Here is a 21,732-nt window from a genome sequence, read left to right as displayed (position 1 = left end):
TGGTGCAGTCCCCACACTGGGTGCCAGCACTGCCAGGCAGGCTGTCTGTCTAGGCTATAGGAGGGTTTTTTCCCAGTGTGGCTTAGGTAGTGGGATTTATGAGGACATTTTGAATTTGGGGTTTAATTCAGTAAAGGTATTACTGTCTCTTTTGACTTCAGGTCAGGGCCCACTGAGGAGGACGAAGAGTCTCCCAGTAGGAAGCTCCACCTGAGAAGTCAGAGGCATTGGTGATGCCAGCTCATGCACTGGGGATGGTTTTGGGGGGAATGTGGCAGTGCTGAAAATGCTTTTTCAACTTGGGTAGACCCCAGGGTTCATCCAGCCTGCAAGTTTGCAGAGAGTAACCTCCACATGAAAATAATCCCCCAAGAAGTGTCTCTTCTTATACTATGCGGACGCACCATGTCTCATGTCGCTCCATGTTCCGTGCCTGGGAGCCTTGATCCCTGGCTGGAACCCTTAAGGATAGTATGACACTCAGGAATAACATTATCCACAATGGATGTTTCCTAAAATCGACTGTGGCATAAAGCACTGCTGACACATTTACCTGACCTGGATATCATCACTCTGTTATTAAAACGAGAATAGAGCGACTCTCAGATTAACGTGCAAGTAGAGCTAACAAAAAAAAATGACAGTATGTAATGATTCTTGCATTCTTTCAACAGAAAAAACTGCTTAGACAATCTAATGGATGAAGATGAGAAAGACAGGGCAAAGAGGTGAGAGCTTTTTCTTTTATAACTCTCTGTTTAACTTGTGATGAGCTTGATGCTGTTTGTTGCTGCAGAAGCTGTTTTATCTATAATCAATTAATCAGAGAGAGCAAGAGTAAAATAACAGCCAAGCACAACCGGAAAAACTGACATCTCACAGATTCCTATTATTTGCTATGCTGTAAGGAGAAAATAACACAGCAATGTTTCCTGTGGAAAATGTCAGAAAAGCCAAGGCATTGATTATTTTCTTCACATTACTGCAGAACACAAGAACTGAAGAACCAACAACCTATTCCTTCCACTATAACACATCATCTGAGCTTCCCCGGTATATAAAAATGTGGGCTTTTTACAAAAAAACATTTTGCAAAAGAAAAATAACTTAAAAAGTGAGGTCCCTATTACCATGGACATTTATCCAGCAATGCCTGTCTCACAGTAATGAAAACACCCAAAAGTTGCTGTCAGATCAGAGAAAGACCACAAAAAGTGTTGTGTCAGTCCTAAACTGGCACAAACCTTTATTTACATACATTCTGCACTCCATCAGGCCCCAGTTGGCGGGAAATTGTTGTGAACACTTTGTGGGGAGGGAAAGGGTGTGTTTCAAGGCAGAAGACCTGTGGCAATAAAACTCTTAATAACTGTCAGATCTAACTGGCATCTGCAGAAAAGCTGTTTGGAAGCATTTGAGGTGGGGTTTTGTTTTTTTTTTTTATTTTTTTGGATGTATTAACCATACTGCAGCCCACAGTTTAATTGCTTTAGAGGGAGCCATGGGTTGCCCATATTTTTCCCTTTGGTTCCCTCTAATGAGAGTATTTTCAGTCCAGGCACAACTAGTTGATCCAGTTTCATCTCTTTTGATTCCTTCTCCGCTTCTTTCCTCCCCGCAGCTTTTTCTCACCAATATAGGTCAGCACAGGCTGCAACCGAGCTCAACTGTTCCCCTTTGCTCCCTGCTCGGAACATGTGCATGCTCAGGCTGCAGGAGACTCAGCCATCGCCACCGGGAGCAAAGCGCTGACCTAACTGCCTCCCCTCAGGCCTGAGAGCGGTGGCCCACCAAGGCCTGGTGCCCGCCAGCCCCTGGAGCCTCCCTGCTGCCGCTCCTCACGGGGGACTTTGTGCCCAGGAGAGGACCAACACGGGGTACGGCTCTGCAGGCAGCTCTGCCCGGCCATCTGCCAGGCAGGCAGGCACCTGGGGCCAGGAGAGGAGGTGGATTCAGGGAAGGGATGGCTCCCACCACCACCTCACACAGCAAAGAGGTGGCTCTTTGGAGAGGGCGTAGCACAGCGGGAGGGGTAGCTCACACTTCCCCAGAGCTCCGAGAGCAGGGAAGAGGGGAACAGGGGTAGGGAGCCCACTGTGTATCGCCTTACGGCCTGATTATCTTAAAGATGTTTGTGTGCTAATTGTTTAAAAAAAACCCAAATGCATTAAATGAATGCATATAGGACAAAAATAGGGTAGCACGTATCCTCGCTATCAAGCGATTGCAGTCACCATCTGGTATGGTATTCATGCCGTTTGTTCCTGGAGGGAATTTTTGTCATACCCTGGGGCAGGCCTCTATCAAGGTGGATAAAAAAAACCCCTCTGAAAATGCAAAAAGGAAATTGCTGTTTAGAAATAAATCTAAATTTGAAATTAAGTTTGAAATCATGAGAGGCTTCGTGGAAGTCTGAAGTTACTACAGTATACCAAAGCCATCCAGATTCATTTAAAAGCTACAGATTTTCTTCCAAAGCTTTAAAGAGAGTCAAACTTGGGAGAAGCCATTGGCCAAACATTTAGCTTCTGTGTCTTGAAAACTAAGGACTGTCATCTGTCCTGTGCTGCAGAGGAAACACTTTCTTTGTTTTTTTCTATTTAGTGAGAGGACCAGGTTCCTCAGTGCTGAGAAATGCGAGAGGGGAAAAAAAAAAACAAACCAAAACCAGAAAATTGTTCTCTTCTTTCATTTGCTGTTAAAAGTAGGTGGGACTGGAAATTTCTGGATCTAACTCTTTGGGGATGGACCCAAGCTTTGAGCTAGGTTTCTCAGGTTAGAAACACATACACACACACCATTTACTATTTGCTGCAATTTATTAGGCACATACAAGTTGTATGATACAGACATGAGAAAAGGATCCATCCTCTCCCAAGGAGAGGCACCTGCACTCCCAGCTCTGTGTCAGGTGTTTACTGTTTGGCCAAGATGTATAGCTCTTCCTTCAGGACATTGGTTATTTTGAACCCCATTCTGCATCCTCTGACTGCCTAAGGCACTACTTCACTCCAAAGACCTGAGGACTAAAATATGGATACAATGGCACCACACTTGGGAGCATCGAAGACCTCTTTGAGGTCTTCTGATCTTCTGGAGATCAAAAACCATCATTTAATTTTCAATTCTTTGATGCTAGACGAGTCTTACTTTGTCTTATAGATTTATTAATTTTAAACAAAAGCATGCTTTGTGCACTTTTTTCTCTGCTTTTCTTTTAGCTTGCTTTAATAGTAAATTATTGTAAAATATTTTTTTTGCAACTCAATTGAATTCCAAATTGCAGACAAAACCAGCTTAAGTGCTTAATAAATAAGGACTATCACCTGCCATTTTCCACTCAAGTAAAAAGTAAATTTAAGAATCTGAATGAAGGTATGCAGTACAGTTACTTGCTTTGATACATATATGGTGTATTCCACTGGACAGCCAAAAGAAATCTGAAATTTAGTGTAAAGTCACATTTCATTGTAATTCAGCAATATGTAATGGCTACTAGTCAGCAAATATCAGTTTTTCTTTAAGACAATAAGAAGCAGATATGTAAGAGAATGAAAATGGCTATTTAGAACACATTTTAAATGGGTGGTTTTGGTATTTCTGAATTCAAGCTGTCCTGCATTGCCTTTAGCTGTATTCACTCAAAATCCGGATTTTATTCATACTGTGTCTCCTTCTTCCCCATGGATATGCTGTAATTTTTTGGAGTAGTGAGGAGGGAGGAGAACTGGGATGAATAATTTGGAATTAAGACAGAGACTGTTTTGGCTTACTGTAAATGATATGCCCTAGCAGTGAAATAAGCAAGTCTAGGGAATAATCTTCCAAAGGAAGTGATGAAAACTGCATTATTTAAAACATTTACAACTGGACTGAACAAAGCATTTACAACTGTGCAGGGATAGTTTAAACGACCTAATTGTGGGGGTTTTCTCATTTTTTTTCCCTTTTTAAGATTTTACTGTGATCATCGATCCAGATCTTGGTAGAGTTATTTCCACTAGAGGAGTTTTTATATTTCCTTTGTGAATAAAATGTCAAGTGTTAAAAATAGATTCTTTGTATTTCTATCAAGGCATCTTTAATTTTTTTTGGAAAAAGCAACACTTTCCCTATAGACAGTTGGTGTTTTATTTTAATTTCAGGGCGATCAAGACCCTTTGAGCTTAAAATGAACCAAGGATTGAATTATGAGGAAGTAAAATGTTGATGTTCTTAATGTCCCCTTGAACTGTACAGAAATAGGATAAGGCTGGAGCTTTTCACATCTTGTTCTGACAGCCTTTTGCACTGTAATAAGAACAGGCTGAAATCAGTCAGGCAGTATCCACCCAATCTCTTGTGTTCAAAGCTGTAAAAGAATCAAGTGTTGGCTTCTATCCAGTATATCTCCAAGTGTGTTCAGGGTTGAGAGCAAGACAAACAAAAATTACCCCTCTGTCAGTAGTAACATCCAGAAGCTCTGCAGTGATTTCTCTGCTGAAAATGTTTATTGTTGTCCTGGTCCTTGGGGGGCGGATGTAGATGCTGGGCTAAATTTTGCTTTGATTTTCAGCAGTGTGCATCCAGAGCTGTTCATGAGGTACAACAGAATTAGTTGGGATGGAGAAACTCCAAGTGAGAACCGGCCTCTTGGCTTTTCTTCCCTGTCTACATGTAACCAGATTTTTAGATATTTACGTAATTAACAAGGCAAATCTTGTCTGCTTGAGGACCTTTCAGAAGAACAAACAAACCTTTTGGGTTATATTTATTTCTATTTTCACATGGCTACAGAAGTCTAGGTGATAGCCTTCAAGTAGAATCATTGTAGCATTTGTGAGAACAATTCGGAAAACACTTGCTTGTGTATAGATTGACATATAAATTTTTTTTTAAAAAATGAAGTGCACATGCTGGAAAGATTATCAACAGCCTTAATGACAGTATTATGATGGTGCCAAAATACCCCAAATGAAATCAGGTCCTTTCTTCCTATGAGCTCTTCCAACACAGCAGCAGAAACAGTCTCTTTCTGAGGGGTCTGCAAGCTAAACAGACAAGACTGGCAAAGAAAACTGCAGAGTCCCTGTTTTACACCTAAAGAGTTGGGGCACCGTGACCTTAAATGATTTGTCCAGTGGCACACAGAGATTAGGGGCAAGCAGCAGACCCCTGATAGCACTTCTGCACCCCAAGGTCCAGGAATGCATCCCAGTCTGAGACCTGGTCCATGCTGGGATGAGACATGCTGTTGTCCTCCCTCCTTTTCGCCCTTGTCACCTTGGAAAGGAGACTGAACTAGGTGGCATATGAACTAGATGGGAGCTGCAGCAACATCTACTCAGGTCCCTTAATGGTTGGAAGTCAGATTCCTCTCTGTAGGCTAGCTTGGAGGTGGCCAGAGGACCTGTGACCAAAGCAGGCAGGTCCCTCTAGGTGGCTCCAGCTCCAGTGCAGTGGCTGAGCTGCAGGGCTGGGGTCCCTCTCTCCTGTTAAGACTGCACAGATGGGTATGACCCATAGTTTTACCAGTCCCCACTCTTCTCCTTTATGAATGATTTACTGCTGTCACAGTATTCCTATTTCTTCTTGCTCTGAGCGCCTTCTCAGAGGCTGCATGAACTTTCAAGATCCTGTACATGCCAAGGAGATGGACAGAGCTCCTTCACCTACAGGCTTAATGCTGACCTGATAGACTTGACTGGAATGCGTAGAGGCAGCACAGAGGGTCAAGCAGAGCCTCCATCTCCCCGCTGGACTCTAAAGGGGGCCCAAAGACAAGAGCAGGAGATAGGAACAGTCGCCTCCTACTTGTCTCTGCAGCTTTGCTGGAGGCCAGTGTCAATCTTCGCATGCTGAGGCACACAGGCATCTAATTTCCATGTGTATACACTGCACAGAAGAGGTACATGATGATTTTTCCTCCTGATCTGCTCATGCTTTTTTTCCCCCTGTCTACAGGGCTTCGCGTAACAAGTCTGAGAAGAAGAGGCGCGATCAGTTCAATGTTCTCATCAAAGAACTCAGCTCCATGCTTCCAGGCAACACCCGCAAAATGGACAAAACTACTGTGCTGGAAAAAGTCATTGGCTTTCTGCAGAAACACAATGGTAAGATTTATTGCAGCTCTTCATGCACATTGCCAGACAGTTACTACAATGTCCTGTTTCCTTCAGTGATTATCAGAATTGCTCAAGGGGTCTAAAAGTGCCAAAATAAAGGTGGGGTTTTTCCTATCTCATCAAAAAAGATCATTTCCAGGCACTGTGCTGCCCAAATCCATCTCCTTGGCTGCTCTTTAGTTGAGGGTGACTCTCAACCTGCTAGACAAGGGGACAAATGTCAGGAACTGAGGGAAGGCAAACAGCAGTGCCCTGCAGCACCTGTGAAGAAGAGGGATGCTTTGAACAAGAGAGATTTGGGGCCAGAGGGAGTATTCCCTTCCTTGAAATCTGCAATATTCTGAGCAGAAGAACAAAGCTTCTCTGCAGAAAAATGAAGGGAAGCAATCTGTTCCGTCCCCTGCTCCTCCATGGACTGTGTAGGACTCCGTTTTTCACAGTGAGCAGAAAACTCAGACCAGAAAAAGCCCCAAGTTTTTAAGTCAGTTTCGGCAAATTGCACCCACAGATAGCTGGCATGCTTCACCCAGTTTGCACAAGCAGAAGCTACATCACATTTGCAGAACATGCAGTTGCAATAGTAAAGTTCAGCCTTGGAAAGCCAGGAGTTTATTTTTTAAAATTCACACAGTAGTGACAGTTAAGTCCCTTAGACATGTGCCCTCACAGAGGACAGAGGAGATTCCTGACCCTGCTGATCTATTCTGGTTGGTCTAGTTTCCAGTCGATGAGAGGGGCATGCACTGCAGGCATGGACATCCACCAGCAGTGGACAACTGAAACCCTTCTCCCTTATAAATCAGAGCACTGGTTTAAAATGGGGCTCTCTTGCTCTGCCTCTGTGAGGAAGAGGCTTCAGTGAGTGACTGTGGGGGGCTGTCCCTGGTCCCACAAAGCAAAAAGGGCTCTCATGAGCTGATGTACCGCATCACCTGTGTTGCCTGTGCTCCTCCAGCACCTCCCACCTGTGTTCCCTGGAGAGCTCTGGGTGAAATGGAAAAGATCATAAAAACTCTTATATCATGACTCCCAACATAACAGAGTCACAAATGTCAAATTTATTGAGGAAATAATTATAGTGGCTCTGTTGTTAAAGCACAGTTTCTCCTTAGATGAATTTTTGCCACAGACAAGATGATTTCATACAGGAGGGCATGACTAGGACATCTCAAAGTTTAATAATTGTATATACCTATTAAATAATGACAGTAATAACTTTTTCTTTAGCTGCCCAAGGCAGAGTAAAGGAAGATGTGAATATGCTCAATTATAAAGCCAAGCAAAGAACAATCACATGAGATTTGAATAAGTGGAGATAAGTGTAGCTGATAGCCCAAATAATTTGCTCCAAAAGGCACTTCATATCTGGAAGAACAACTAGGTAAAAGAAAGCTAAGAGTCACAAATCCTTCCACAGCAATTGGGTCAAACTGTGACTGGTTTTTGTGCACTTGCTAAAAAAAGTGAGTGTTATCTATTTTTAAACTAGATTAGTAGTCACACAATATAATACAAAGCATCAGCATTTAAAAATGTTTATTATCAGCAGCATACTTTGCTGGATCTGGTTTATTCAATGGTATTCATTTAGTAGACTAAACAAAGATTTTAATTATAATGGAGGAGGAGGTCAATTTTCAGATTTTTATCTTCATAAACAGCATCCTTCTTTATAATCCACAGAATCTCCCAAATCTCAAGTAATTTTAACAGTCACTGTTTTGTGTGTGTCAGCTTTTCCAAGCTATGGATCTGCTGAAAGTTTCCTATATTCTGAAACTATATAATAAAAATCAGGCTGATCTTTTTCCTTAGTCTGGTTTTTAAACCTCCGTGTAAGACTGTGGGGGCTGTGGAGAGCCGCCACGCTATCAGTCACAGCCCCCAGCAGTGCAGAAAGCGAGTCGAATAAGCTGGTAGAAGCAGACAGCTGCATCTCCACTAATAAAGCCTGAACAGAGGCTTTGATTTCTTTCTAGGCGACAATATGCACAGGCACTGGTATAAATTTACTGTCTTTAATATCATTTAGCCATTTGCATTTCTCTGGCCAGTTTGCCTATGTGCTCCAAATAGGGGGTGTTGGGTATTACATGCTCTAGAAGTCTTAATCAGTAGGATTAATTAGGAAGCAGCACTGGAAGGAGAAGACAGGCTGCGCTCAGCATCCCCTCACTACTAGAACTGAATGAGGGAGCACTCAGACAAGCAGAGCGAGCAGCAAACAAAACCAGCTCAAGTCTCTCTAAACTATAAGATCTATCCCCCATAACCCTGTCTGACTCAGGTAGAGCTAACATGAGTGGCTGCTTTTGGAAGGAAACGACCCAGCACAGTACACCCAGCTACCCCCAATATGGTCCCCAGTTTCAGTGCGAAGATGTGACTTGTTACTCCGGTGTCCCTGCACCCATCCATGGAAAGCCCTTGGGCAGTGAGCATCCTCAGGCTGCTGCAGGGCCAGGCTTCGCCAACAGTGGTGCAAAACCCCCCTGGTGTCTCACACAGCAGTCATCCTCACAGGCTGACAGTGCAGAAGACCCTCCTCTCTGAGCAGGATTTGGGATGAGATGCCAGTGCTCCAGTGTAAGGCTGGTGCAAATGCTTACGTTTCACTCACATTTTGGAGAACGGAGCAATAACTGCTGTGTGGGGTCACAGCCCTTTGGGGCTCCTCTGAAGGAGTTTTTTTGCTGCTCCGAATTTGGCATACAAGCTGTAGGCTGAACCCTAGCTCTCTGGCACCCCAGTTTTGAAGCTGTAAATTGTAAATATCAATTTGACATATGCTAATCCTTGCCTTGATTTTAATTTCATGCAAAGTGGTTTTATCTTTTGATCAATACCTAAGTAATGCTGATTGAGGCCAATGGCTATGTGAATACAGGCTCCCACTAAAGTCAGTTCAAGTTGAGCTGAGTTAAAAATGAGGAAAACATTGCAGGATCAGGCCCAGTTTAGATAGTTGTTACTGTCTCTGTATGCAAAACTCATGCTTGAAAACTGCATTCTTTGAATATAAAGATGATTTCTGTCTTTTAATAGCAACTCATATATAGTCTTGCAAGATACAAATTTCTTTGAATTTAAAACATTGAAATGTTTTATTTGTCTAGAAGTCTCAGCACAGACGGAGATTTCTGAAATTCAGCAGGACTGGAAGCCTTCATTTCTCAGCAACGAAGAATTCACGCAGCTGATGTTAGAGGTGAACACGCATATATACATTTCCTAATTTTGACTAGCGATCATGGAAATGCCCATGCATCTAGAATAAAATGTCATCTGCAGTTCCAAAAGAGGAGGTTTCAGGTACTGCTGTCTTTGACCATCAAACAGAGCTGTCACTGGGGCGAGGGATTAGAGTCCCCATATGTGTTGCTTTTCACTCTCGATGGTGCCATTGCACCATGCTGCCGCAGCCTGCAAAGCTGCACAGGGACTCTTAAGAAATGCAATCCAGGGGAGAGATTCAAATCACAGATTACATTTCATTTTTACAAACAGAGGTGAGGAAAAGGACACACAGTAGTTTTTCTCGAGTTCTTGGAAGACATTATTATTACCTAATATTTATGCAAGACTGGCACCTAAAAAGCAAGTGTCGCGTCCCTCTAGTGCTAGGTGCTGTACAAGCAGATAAAACCTGACAACTCCTCTTGGTTTGATACAGTTAATACTTCCACTCTAATGATTTTCAAGGCCCTTATCAAACACTTTTTATTCTAACAGGGAGCAGGGTTATTTTGCAGTGATAGTTTTTAAATTACCTTTAAATTATACCATAGGTGCTTTTAACACTAGCTGGGATTTGAAGGGAGGTGACTCAATGGCATTTATGTAGGTTCGAGATGAAATGCAAATGAGCTGTTAAAATGTATTTTCTTCTCTCAGTAACAGCTAGAACCCTCTTTATTAAGGATCTTCTCCCATACTAAGCATGTGGAGATTGTATGGCCATGCAGTGTCCTTTGAAAGCTTCTCCTCCTCCCACAAATGATGTGAATGTGGGGCATAATGCAGGCTCTGGCAGAGGGCAGAGAACAATGCTGGGGAGCAGCTTGACCCACCAAGGGGTGGCATGAAGCCAGGGCAAGTTGCTCGCCCCCAGGGTCTGGAGATCCCTTGGCCATGCAGTTTGTTGTGAAGAGAGTCCCCTGGTCCAGTGTTATGAGACGCTTTGCTTCCCACTGACAACCACCCATTCCCATCTCAGTGCACAGGAACATAATGTACATTACTCCAGTCTGCATTGAAATATTTCCCTCAGATAGCAATAAATTGGCAGTTGTCTTGACTGGCTGAGCCTTTGTTGGTTCTACTTATATGCCACACAATTTTAGATTAAAGCAATTGCTTTTAGTTTCCCAGCTTATAAATCACCTTCTTGCTACTGTGATTTTCTACGCCCTTCAAGATAACACTGAGTATTGGGATGTCCTGTTGAGCCAGCTGTTCATCATTCTCTGCTTTTTTGCCTTTCTACTAATCTTATTTTATTAACATTTGGACAAGACTGCTTGAAGTTTTTCCTGTCCTGTTGTTAAAAGATGGGGAGTGTTTTTTCAAGCACTGATTTAAAAGAATCAGAGCATAATTGACTGTGATAATACATCAGCTTTCCTGAAAATGGCCTTTTCTTACCCCATTGAAAAGGCTATCATCAAATTACATAAGTTTGTCCATCTAGGACTGTTTCAGTAGTGAAATCTTTGAAGAGGGCTATGCCCTCTTAATGTTGGTAGGACCAGTTGCAAGTAAATAAAAATCGAATTATGTATGCATACATTAACTTGATTTTACCACAGAATTCTGATGTGAGTCACTTTGTATAATTTGCATTGGATATGAAATAAAGACTTGATTTTAAAAAAACCCAACAACCTTCACCATAGTAACATGCACAATCCAGCTGTCTTGTAAAACCACTGCTCTCTTCTATGGGTTAACAGCTATCATGCTTTTTTAGAAAACAGCTTGAATGTACTACACTAAAGAAAAACATATTCTCTGCACTTAGATTAACAAAATCAAACTAACTACAGCAGCTGGAGGGTTTTCAGAGATGCTAAACGCACGCTTTTCTACTGGGGTATAAGTTATTGACCTGCTTTTCAAAGGATTGTAGCACCAGCAGATTCCCATTGACTTAAATAGTTGTGGGTGCTCTGCATTCTCTGGAAAAAGGAACATATGTTTGTGTCTTTATTCAAGGCTTTGTGTTTTCCTCTTTTTTTAAAAAACAATTAGCATTTTCCAGTGCTCTCAGAATTCTTTCCCTTATTGAAGTCAGAGGGGTGGAGGGGGCGGGGAAGGATGCTCTGCGACTCACAGGATCAACCACTAGTCTGGCTTGGAGGCATGCCTGGGTTTGCAGTAAAGTTTTGCGATGCCATGGCACCTTGATCAGGCTGTTTGCAGTACACCTGCCTCCGGAACAGGTATTGCCTCTGGAGTACAGTTGAACTCTGCTCTGATTTAGTCATGCTTGCAGTGCCCATACTGCTCAACTACTGCAGGCAATATTGACTCCAGATCACCAGTGAACTGACAGAAGGGACCCAGACATGATTCACTTGAAGGCATTGAGAGCTTCACCAATGACTCCCTAATTACAATACGGAGGTTTTAATATAGTCTCTGAACACTTACTTTTGAGTCTTAATTTGGGGAGGGAATCTGCTCACAATAGGTTGTTTTAGATCTGGAAATCTACTTAGATTTAAGTTTGAACAACATTTAGCTCAAAACTTTGCATCTTAGACTAAAGAAGAAACTGATTTTGAAGGTGAAATTGCTCCTGTTGAGAGGATGGGGATAAGGTTGACATTCCCCTTCAGCCCTAGGAGTGAAGGGATTTACCACAAGGTGGGACCAAAGGAAGAAATTGCAGAAGGATGCATTTTTCTTGGAATGAGTAATCTAATATCATGACCTTTAAAATAAATCACTCAATTAAAACTCAGGCTAAGGATTATTTGATCATTTGCATTGCTTTTACTTACATGAAAGCCCAGTAATATACAACGTTACATTAATACAAACTGAGATTTATGGGGTTTGCAGAGAAGTACCATTTTCAGATAGGACCGCATCCTTTCATCGTCCTTTGATATTTACACAGAGCTCAAATGTTCATTTTAATAACTTCCAAGGGATCCAGTCTTAGTCATTTTGAATTATTAAAATGTGTGATTAATTTAAAAACTGAGACATGAAATGTTCCTGTGAGCCCTTTGTTGCTTCAATAGTAGGTTTTACTAGACTACAAAGAGTGTTGTAGAAGTTAAATCAGACTGTAAAATCAGAGAATTACTGTTCTGCAACTTGAGATAACGTTCCTACAACTCAATAACAATATGGTGCTGAAGTCAAACTGTTTTGATCAACACACGATGGGATGTCCTATTTACACCACTTGTTCCCATTAAAGCACTCTCCACTTGTCTGTTTTCCTTAGGCATTAGATGGATTCATTATAGCAGTAACCACAGGTGGAAGCATCATTTATGTGTCTGACAGCATCACACCTCTTCTAGGGCATTTACCGGTGAGTAATTCTGGCATTGGCTTTTCTACTACACATTGCAGGATCAGGCCCTGCATTTTTAGAACCAGGCGTAAAGAGCAGGGGCAGGGAAGGAAGGGTGTGTGTTCTCCTGCAAATGAGGTGAGGGGTTTTGTCCCTGTGCTATGCTGGCAGCTGCTGTTGATCAGCTCTGTTCTCTCTCTACCTGATTCATACCCTTCAGGTTTTTGTTGCTATGAGGCACTTCAGCTTGAATGGAAAAAGCTCTGCAGGAATACTCTGGTCAGGGAAGGGACAGGGTGACCTGGCTGATCTTTTCCATCTCTGATTTCTAAGCTAGCAGAGAATAGCACCAGTGCCACTGGCAGCCCATCGAGGAACTTGTTAAGGACCTTATTCTGCTCCCAGGGAGGTAAACGACAAAAACCCCATTGAATTCAGAATTAGCTGGGGGCTGCTGCCGAGCTGTCCCTGCAGCTCAGCTGTGCTTTCCCGAGAGGAGCACACCCCACTCCTGGGAGGTGCTGGTGGACCCGATGCTCGGTGCTTGGATTCAGCACATAGGGCCTGTTTTATCAGCGGGCTGCTGGGTCTTGCTGTGGGAGACACTTGTCTGTGCGCTCACTTGGGCTGGAGGAGCAGGGGAGAGGGACCACTCTGAACCCTGCTCCTGTTGCCAAGGCTGCTCTAGGAGAAATGGCACAATAATTAAGGATTAATCATCACACTCATTTTAGTAGCTTGGTCTCAAATAAATATATGCCCAGGAGAAAAAAATAGCTGCCAGATCATTATTGTACCACACCCCCTGCCATGTTCTTAGGAAAATTACAATTCTTTTTCTCTCATTTACTTTTTCGCCAAATGCGTGTTATGTTTTCCACTCAGACAGATGTATTTCACACACACTACCTTGCTGTAACATGAACAAAAATTATTTCCTTCTGAGATGAAAGGAACCTGATGAAAGGCTCCTGGTAAATGCAGGAATATTGCTATGCAACAACAGATCGAACTAAATCTACCTATTTGATTTTTCTTTAATCTTCAACAGTTGAGAAAACCAGTAGTTGACTGTCTTCTGACATTTGCCTTCATTTCAGCGAGAGCCCTGTCCTGCATGCATGCTGTAGGGTCTTCATACACTTACTGATTTCAATGGAATTTCCTTGTCTTTCATGGTTTGGGGGTTTCTTTTCTATCCCTTCCAAATACCTATTCTTAATGGAGACAGTAGATCTGCTGTAGGAAAGTATTGCTCTTCAGGAAGACACATTTCAAATCGTGTGAGATCTGAAATGCGCATCCCAGAAACTGCAGCTGACCAAGCAATTAAGGCTTCTGCCTGCCTGAGGTTGGGAAATCTCTACAGCCATGGGCAGGAGCCCAACTGAGTGTTCAGTTAGGTGCATATTGGGCATTTTAGTCCCATGCTGCCCTTTCCATATGTCTTTTTAAGTTTTAAAACTGATCAGAGTGCTATCTGGAAAATCTATGTGGCTTATTTTGCTTACCTTCAGGATCTACTTGTAAATTAAAGTCAGTCACTGTTTGAGGGACAAAATACCAATTCTTCCTCCTCTGACTGCAGGGAAAAAAAAATTCTCTGCAAATCTTCTGCTTTGAGCACTGAAAGGAAAGCAAAACTGGGCAGAATGCAGAGCAGGGCTCTCTGAGGGCCCCTATCAAGAAATCTGATGTATTTTCTTTCATTAAAATCATGAAAGACTCTGGTGCTGAGAGTAAATATATCCAATTCTCTTTAATACAGCTTCCCTAAGTTCTATGGAGCATTTTCAAAGACAAACTTCCTCTGTTGTAATTCTAAATAGTTTGTTATTACAACATCTGGAGGATACTCCTAGGGTTGGTTGTTATAAAGAGAGGTTTAGCTCACATGGTAAGATTGACTGTAGTTGCGAAGATAAGTCCTGGAACCTGGTCACAACTCATAACATTTGCCAGTCGGATGGTACACTATGACCCCAAGACTATGCAGTCTCTAGAGGAGGGTCCTCCCTGTCCCTTCTTGGCTCCTTTGTTGAGTGAAACAGTTAAACACAGCAGCAGAGTGACTGTTTCCGACCGACAGGAGGAGATGCAGCTTTCTCATGGACATTGCCTGTCCACAGACTCGGGCAGAAGTTGCTGTATCTGGTCACGGACTGGGAGAGTGGAGTCCATCTCACCCAGATTTAGTCCCGTAGCTGAGGGGTTCACGCTTGGCGCCTGCCCACGCGTGGCTCATCGAGGGTTGGAGAGGAGGTGGCTGTGCAGAGGCAGGAGGTCCCTGGCAGGGATGAGCTTCTGCTGTGGGGGCTCTTTCTCCCCAGGGGCTACCCAGTTCTGAAGATCAGGCAGCTGCTCTGGTGTATTGGGCACTTAGGTTAAATGTCAGGGGGGAAAAATCCAGGACATAGCACCTTATAGTGTGCAGAAGTTTTGCATGCCATGTTGCCATTAACAGAGTAGCAGTAGACTACCCTGTGCAGGATATACAGATTGATGTAGGGGCCAAATCCCAGCACTTGAGAGCAGAGTTATCTTGATTTTTTTTGGGCTGATGTGAAAGAAGCCTGTCTTGTTAGCAGCCTTTCACATTCCCATTCCTGTAGTGACCAGGTTGCTTGTTCCCTGCTTTTTTTCCCCGCAGCAGGAATAATTAATCAAATTTCCTATTGGCCTCTCCAAAAAGCAATGAAAAGGTGGAGCTCCATTTTGGAGTACAGGTATTTTGTTGAAACTGCACAGATATTTAAGCTATATATCAAATGACTGCAGAACTTAGGGTAAATTTAGTGTGTATTGTTTTTAGAATGGACCAGCATCCATGTATGCAAAGCTGTTGTTTCTTTGCCTGCCATAGCTATCAGGGGTAAATATTCAGATGTTTCTGTTAGCAGGATCCACAGATTCCAAGGTGCAGAGTAGATTCCAAGCTTAGCAGCATAAATATGCATTAATGTAGTTCATCTAACCACTTTACTCACAGTCACTGTAATTTATCTTTTATCTACTTTGCCTGTCTCATTCAGCAATATTTTGTAGCTGTGTCTGCCAGCAGGGCAGAACTGCCCGCTGCAGAATAATTAGAATAATTAGACAAAGCTGCAAACCATTTTCCTCAAACTGATACATTTTTCTCTGTGGTGATCAAATTTTGTCCATCTCTGGTCACTTTTCAGCCATGGCGCTGGATGCCTGCTCTTTGGTTCTGGTGCAGAGTTAGCTCTGAATAGCCTGCCTGGCATTTCCTACAGCTCCAGCGAGACCATATAATATTTGCTTCCTTCTCTTTGACCTGTCAATATATTCTTGATTGACATGTCAATTCAAGAACATTGTTGGAGTCTTGATACATACAAGATACAGAAATTCTGTTCCGTGCAGTGCTTTACAGGTGTGCCTATGCTCTGCAGGAGGCAAGAGTTGTGAAACACAGTAAGAAGTAGATACCTCATTATTTTTTTCAAACTCACTTAAAAGAAGTTAGTATTTCATAACAGTAAAGATGCAAACCAAACATTAAATTCCGGATATGGTACATGATGGCAGCAAAAATATAAATGCCAGGACTTACAAATCAATGAATAGCTGGTGCTCAGAGCAGGAGGTTGCTTTGAGGGGCGTGTGGAACAAAAGGCTCTTGCAACTCCAACTGTAGGTGTAGCTGCAGGCCTCTGCAGCTATCCCCTTAAACAGAAACGACACTGTAGAACTGATAATAGGTTTTGAATCAGAGCTTGGTCACAGTATGGAGACAAAAGGTGGTGCATCCTCAGGTCACTGAAGAAGCAATTGTAAGTTTAAGAAGCGGTAACAGCTCACATCTAGTCCTTCTACAGTTACTGCTGAGTGCATGGGAGATTAATTAACCTCCATGAGACTTATGTGAAACTGGTGGATAAGTATCATTATCTACCATTTACAGGTAGAAGGGGAATGAGAAGGAAAAATTACTTTTCTGAGATTTTATCTTAAGCTTTGAACAGGACTCACCACTGCAGCTTCCTGTCAGGTGCTCTTTCTTCATATGCCCAAAATTACATGAAAAATATAGTCTATTTTGTGTAAATATAAATATAATGTGTATGTATAGAAAATAAATATATACACATTGTATATATACTTACACATATATATAAACTTAATCACATACTGTATCAGTAGGATGCATATTAATAAGGTATACACTAAAGTCGCAAAAATAGTTTTCAAGTAGTCTTCACAAAAGGGATATTCAAGTAATGAGCACATGTAATAAATACTTATAACTGAATAATCTAAATATTACTGCATCAAGATAAGTGTATAAAGCATAGCACTCTGATTTTCAAAGTATGCTCAATGCCTTTCACTATTCTAAACAGGAATTCCACACAGAACAGCAGGCATGGGTAGAAAGCAGAGGGAAACCAAAGTGCAATCTTACGTAAATACATAAATAAATGATGATGATTAATAACTTGGCAGTCTCATGCAGGGCAAACATATTTTCAACACGACTATACAGTCTCATAGCAGCTGCTCTGACGACACACAAAGCTGTGTCAGTGTGCCAGCTCAGCCCAAGGTAGTCTCAAGTGGGATAGATGTAAGTCAGTGCCATTAGGGGGTCACTTATCTCAGGACTTCCTTTCAGATACGGTCTTCTAGTGTTAAGTTAGTCACCACGCTGAACACAGTGAGACATTCCTTTTAGCAAGCCTGTGACAGACTGTCTTCTCCAGACTGGGCCAGTCATGGCCTTTTGCACAAATCCATCTCCTCTTTCCATTCTCAAATCTCAGTACCTAGATTTTGGATGAATTTCAGGTTCGTGCCAGCTGACCCTGGGGCTGGAGACACCTGGACATTCAGCCCATGTCTGGCTAGAAGGCTTGTGCCGTGAAGTCCCCCTCCCTGAGGACTAACTACTGTTGCTGCAAAGTGATGTCCAGACAGGGGAGTCCCCTTCCCCCTGCTCTCACCAGCCAGGATGCAGGAAGGGAGGTGAAACGGCTGCTGCCCCAAAAGTACTTCCCAGGAGCTGAGGGGGCCCCCCCAGGGAGGGGCTGGATCGGGGACTGACCCAAGCTCTTGGGGCTGGTGGTCCAGGGTGACTCCCAGCCCCACTGTTCCCACTAGTTGGGGTTTGCCAGGGATAGAGCAAGCTCCAGTGGTCCACAGCAGGCCTGTGCATGGAGCTGGTGAGCAGTACGGGGAGCCAGGCACCCATTTTTCAGCTCACTCACTCCCAGATCTTTTCATTTAATTGTATGGGCAGATCAGATGCATTCGGTGGTCTCTGAGAAACATTAGAGAAGCATCTCTGTGTGCTGAGAATTAAGCTGAGAACCAGCCCACAGTGAAGCCCAGAAGTTTCCTCTCTGTTTTAGGCTTCGTCAGGAGTCTCTGGAAATCAGTGGGAAAACTCCTGTCAGCTTCCACAGGCTTTGCATCCACATTGCTGTGCATCTTTGCAAGTGTTGCTTGTCATGATATTTCTGTTTTTCTCAAAGGTTCTTTTTATTTACAGTGTGATGTCTTGGATCAGAATTTGTTAAATTTCCTCCCAGAACAAGAACATTCAGAAATTTATAAGATGTTATCTTCTTGTATGCTTATGACGGATTCTGCCTCATCGGACTACCTAAAAAGTAAGTTTTATTTATCTTCCCCAGTAAATGAAAAAGCATGGGCAGGATAAAAATTGTCTCCCAGGAAGAGTTTTTAATGGGATGTGCAATATAAAATTAGGTTCATAGCCTTTTAAAAAGATCTTGCCACCTGGAATGACCCTTTGGTTCTACTTTTAAATGAAACTCATTGCCTTTATTTTACTAGGCTAAGACTACTTGCAGTTATGTTAATTATTAAATATTGTATCTTTTGAGACAGCTAAGGAAAATAGGTTAGCTGATGGAAACTGAGAGTTCACCTGAGACAAATCACATCTTAATTGATATTTCAGCCTGTTCAAGTAAGATGCTGTTCAGAGATATGCTAATGTCGCATACCTTTGGTTTGCATTTTAGTTGAAAAGTATCCGTAAAATCATTGTCATTCTTTTTCAGATTGAATATTGTTTTTCTTAAAAACACTTACTCACCTCACCCTTATTGACTCTAGGACGTAAGACATAGTAAACCAGAAAACACACGATAATGTAAGACATACAGCTGCTTAATCTATAGTATATACAAAACTTGCAGCTGATAGCTAGTACGGCAAAGTTAATTTAATAGATATTTTGAGGTAATTAGGCATAGTTTTCCAACATAAGATGTAGGACAGCTGTGAGTTATGAAAAACCTAAATAGAAAAAAAGCTATAAATGAAGGATCCAATTCTCCTTTGCTACACTGATGCTATGGCAGTGTAACTCCTGCGATGAAGGTGGTGTAAGAGAAGGGTAAGTTAGTCTCGAAGGCTGTCCCTGAGCTGCAGGCAGACCTGTGCACAGCCCTGAACAACCTGCATCCCTGCAAGGCGACACCTTGCAGATCCTTGATCCTGCAAGGTGTAGCACATCAGTGTATAGGACTCTGAGTGGTAACAAGCTGCTCTCGTGCTGGCAGTTGCAAGATTGGGGTTGGAAGACACCATTGGTTGTGTTTAGCTTAAATAGTATATTTATTTCTTCTTCTTCTTCTTTTAACAATCCAGCTGACAATGAACTAGAGTTTTATTGTCATCTTCTGAGAGGAAGTTTGAACCCAAAGGAATTTCCAACATATGAATACATAAAATTTGTAGGAAATTTTCGGTCTTACAGCAATGGTAAGCTTTAATTGTTGTATAAATGTTACTTCAGCTGTGTAAAATAAAATATAAGTATTGCTCCATTGAACAAGACAGGCTTTCAACTGAAAGGACTATTTTTAACATTATGGGGTAAATTTTGCTTCACATGGATCTCGCTGCTGATCTGCAATAGCTGGATGAATACCTATGAAGAGTGAAATTGGGTTAGTTGCTTTTGTTACTGCCCTTCATATGTTAGCAGTGATCCTGGACTCTGGGTAAGTTTACAAATAATAACAGGTTCAGAGGAGGGTTTGTTTGAGCTTACTAATACTGTGTGCTAAGACTATCTATTAGCTAAATAATAAGCTTGCTACTTTATCTGCTGTCTTACACTAAACACAAATTCTGTGCCTGAACTGATAATCTGCCAAATCTGCCCTCTCGCTCTTCTCTGCAATATTTTGGGGAAAGGCAGCAGCACCACGTAATTGAGTGCATGCACCCCCTGCCCTTCACTGCAGTGAGGGGTCCCCTGCCGCTGGCATCAGAGTAGCTTCCCTCTCCAGCTGCCATTTTACATTCCTCTCCAGCACTGCAGAACCCAGTAATCCCCCCCCTCCCCAAAAAAGGGAAAGAAATACAGTCAGCATAGTCACTGATGCACCACAGTCAGTCTAGGGAAACCATCTTTCAAGGGATGAAGAGCAGATTTCCACCTCAGCCGTTCCCCACGGGCACAGCCATTACTGTCAGAAATGAAATACTCTTTTATTACTTTCCTTCTCCTGCCTGCCCAAGTTTGCTTTAGTTACTTGCCTGATTGAACTCCAGAGTGGCATTTCCAAAGTTGCTGGTATTGTTCCAAATAGGTCATCCTCAGCAAAAAAATTCCCCACCGTGCTTTCCAAAAACCGCACGCCACACTGCAAAAAAAATTGTCCCTGTCCCCGTTTAACTTTCTGCTCTTGCTCCACATGACTAGAATAGAAACCTGCATGCAGGATGGAGATATGTATTTCTTGTTTGGTGCCATCTGATTTGAGGCTTTATTTGTATAAAAAATGTAGCTGCCTGTATGCTTTCTAGTTTGAATGAAGTGAAATGCGGCTGCCTGACAGACGCACACACCAAGCTGTTCTGTTTTCTAGAGCAGAAACCGGATTTCAGGTGCTGACTCATACAGATACATTTCTACCAGGGGAATTTCTGATCCATTTTCTTCAAGGATTTTCAGCCTTTTATTTTGGCATGACCTTAATATTGCCCTCTTACCCATAAGGATTTCATATCCCAGCATTTGTATCAGTGGCTATTTCTCAGAAGAAAGATAAAACTTGAATTACAGATATCTTCCCTAGCTTAATGCATATAAACTAAATGGGAACATATTGATTTCAGAAGACACAAAATCATTTTCCAAAGACCCCAGCTTACAGCTTTCAAGTAGGACATGCTTTCTACTTCAATATTTTTATTTTTTCTAATTTGTGCCACCTTTTTCTAAGTCTTCCACTTTATTTTGTCTCTTCTGCTTTCTTCCTGTCTCTGCTGCAGTCTGACCCTCTAGTTAATGATGGGATGATTCTAGATTCTAGATAATGAAGGGATGGCCCTTGCCCCCACGCTGTGAGATGGTGCCTCCTGGCCCCCTTCCCCTCTCCCCATCGCAGAATGGCAGCTTGCCCATCCTGACTTTACTTTTCCCAGTTCAGTGCAGAGCCTGGTAGAAATATTTGCTTCAACAGTGCATCCCCGGCACTGCTCCCCCTTGGCTCCCCGTGGTCCCCTCTGCCCACTACCCCGGCTCCTAATCCAGCCACAAAACCACCTCCCAGCAAAGGTGAAAGCAAGTGCACTGGACTTGCGATGTAGCAGCAGCAAACTCTGCTTGGGAGCTGATAACCTTGGGCCAAGGACAGAGAAAGCAGCTGGAGGAGGGTGCAAACCTCTGAAGTGGCTGTCATTACCTCCACTGGGCTTCTTACGTCAGCCAGCTGCACCCTGAGCAAGGCATGGGGGGCATCAGATCAAGCAAGCACTGTGTGAATGCAGCCCCCCTTTGGGTAGCTTTCCAGCCCCGGAGCTGGGGGCGAGCAGCTGTGCTTTGGCATGGGGACTTGCAGCACGGACACCTTTGAGCATCTGATGGGCACAGTGGTGGGCTGCATTCCCACCTCTGCTTGGCCCTCCACACCTCAGGGTGCCCCATTATTGGGCACCATCCCCCCAGCCCACACACCCCAGGGTTGCTACCTGCCAGACCTGCCAGTAATTGCTCCCTTCTTCCATTAAATAAATACTCGTTCTCCAGCCAACTCCCCTCCAGGTGTGACGCCAAGCAGGCAAGAAAGACAGTGGTGGGGAGGGGGG

At 42.9% G+C, this 21,732-nt stretch overlaps 1 protein-coding gene across 3 annotated transcripts in view; it reads left to right on the top strand.

The window, feature by feature from the left end:
• The first annotated feature begins 674 nt into the window (after positions 1–674).
• Positions 675–21,732, top strand: part of NPAS2 (neuronal PAS domain protein 2) — a 50,373-nt gene continuing 29,315 nt past the window's right edge. For all 3 annotated transcript variants that reach the window (XM_026853630.1, XM_026853619.1, XM_026853641.1), the window contains exons 1-6: positions 675–728; positions 5,944–6,092; positions 9,221–9,312; positions 12,565–12,654; positions 18,152–18,272; positions 19,282–19,395. In XM_026853630.1, the coding sequence (XP_026709431.1) occupies positions 697–728; positions 5,944–6,092; positions 9,221–9,312; positions 12,565–12,654; positions 18,152–18,272; positions 19,282–19,395 (598 nt within the window). In that variant the 5' untranslated portion in view covers positions 675–696. The remainder of the gene's footprint in view (positions 729–5,943; positions 6,093–9,220; positions 9,313–12,564; positions 12,655–18,151; positions 18,273–19,281; positions 19,396–21,732) is intronic.

The sequence above is a fragment of the Athene cunicularia genome (genome assembly GCF_003259725.1).
Source record: "Athene cunicularia isolate RWA chromosome 1 unlocalized genomic scaffold, athCun1 chr1_part1, whole genome shotgun sequence".
NCBI lineage: Eukaryota > Metazoa > Chordata > Aves > Strigiformes > Strigidae > Athene > Athene cunicularia.
This window is presented reverse-complemented; position numbering and strand designations above follow the sequence as displayed.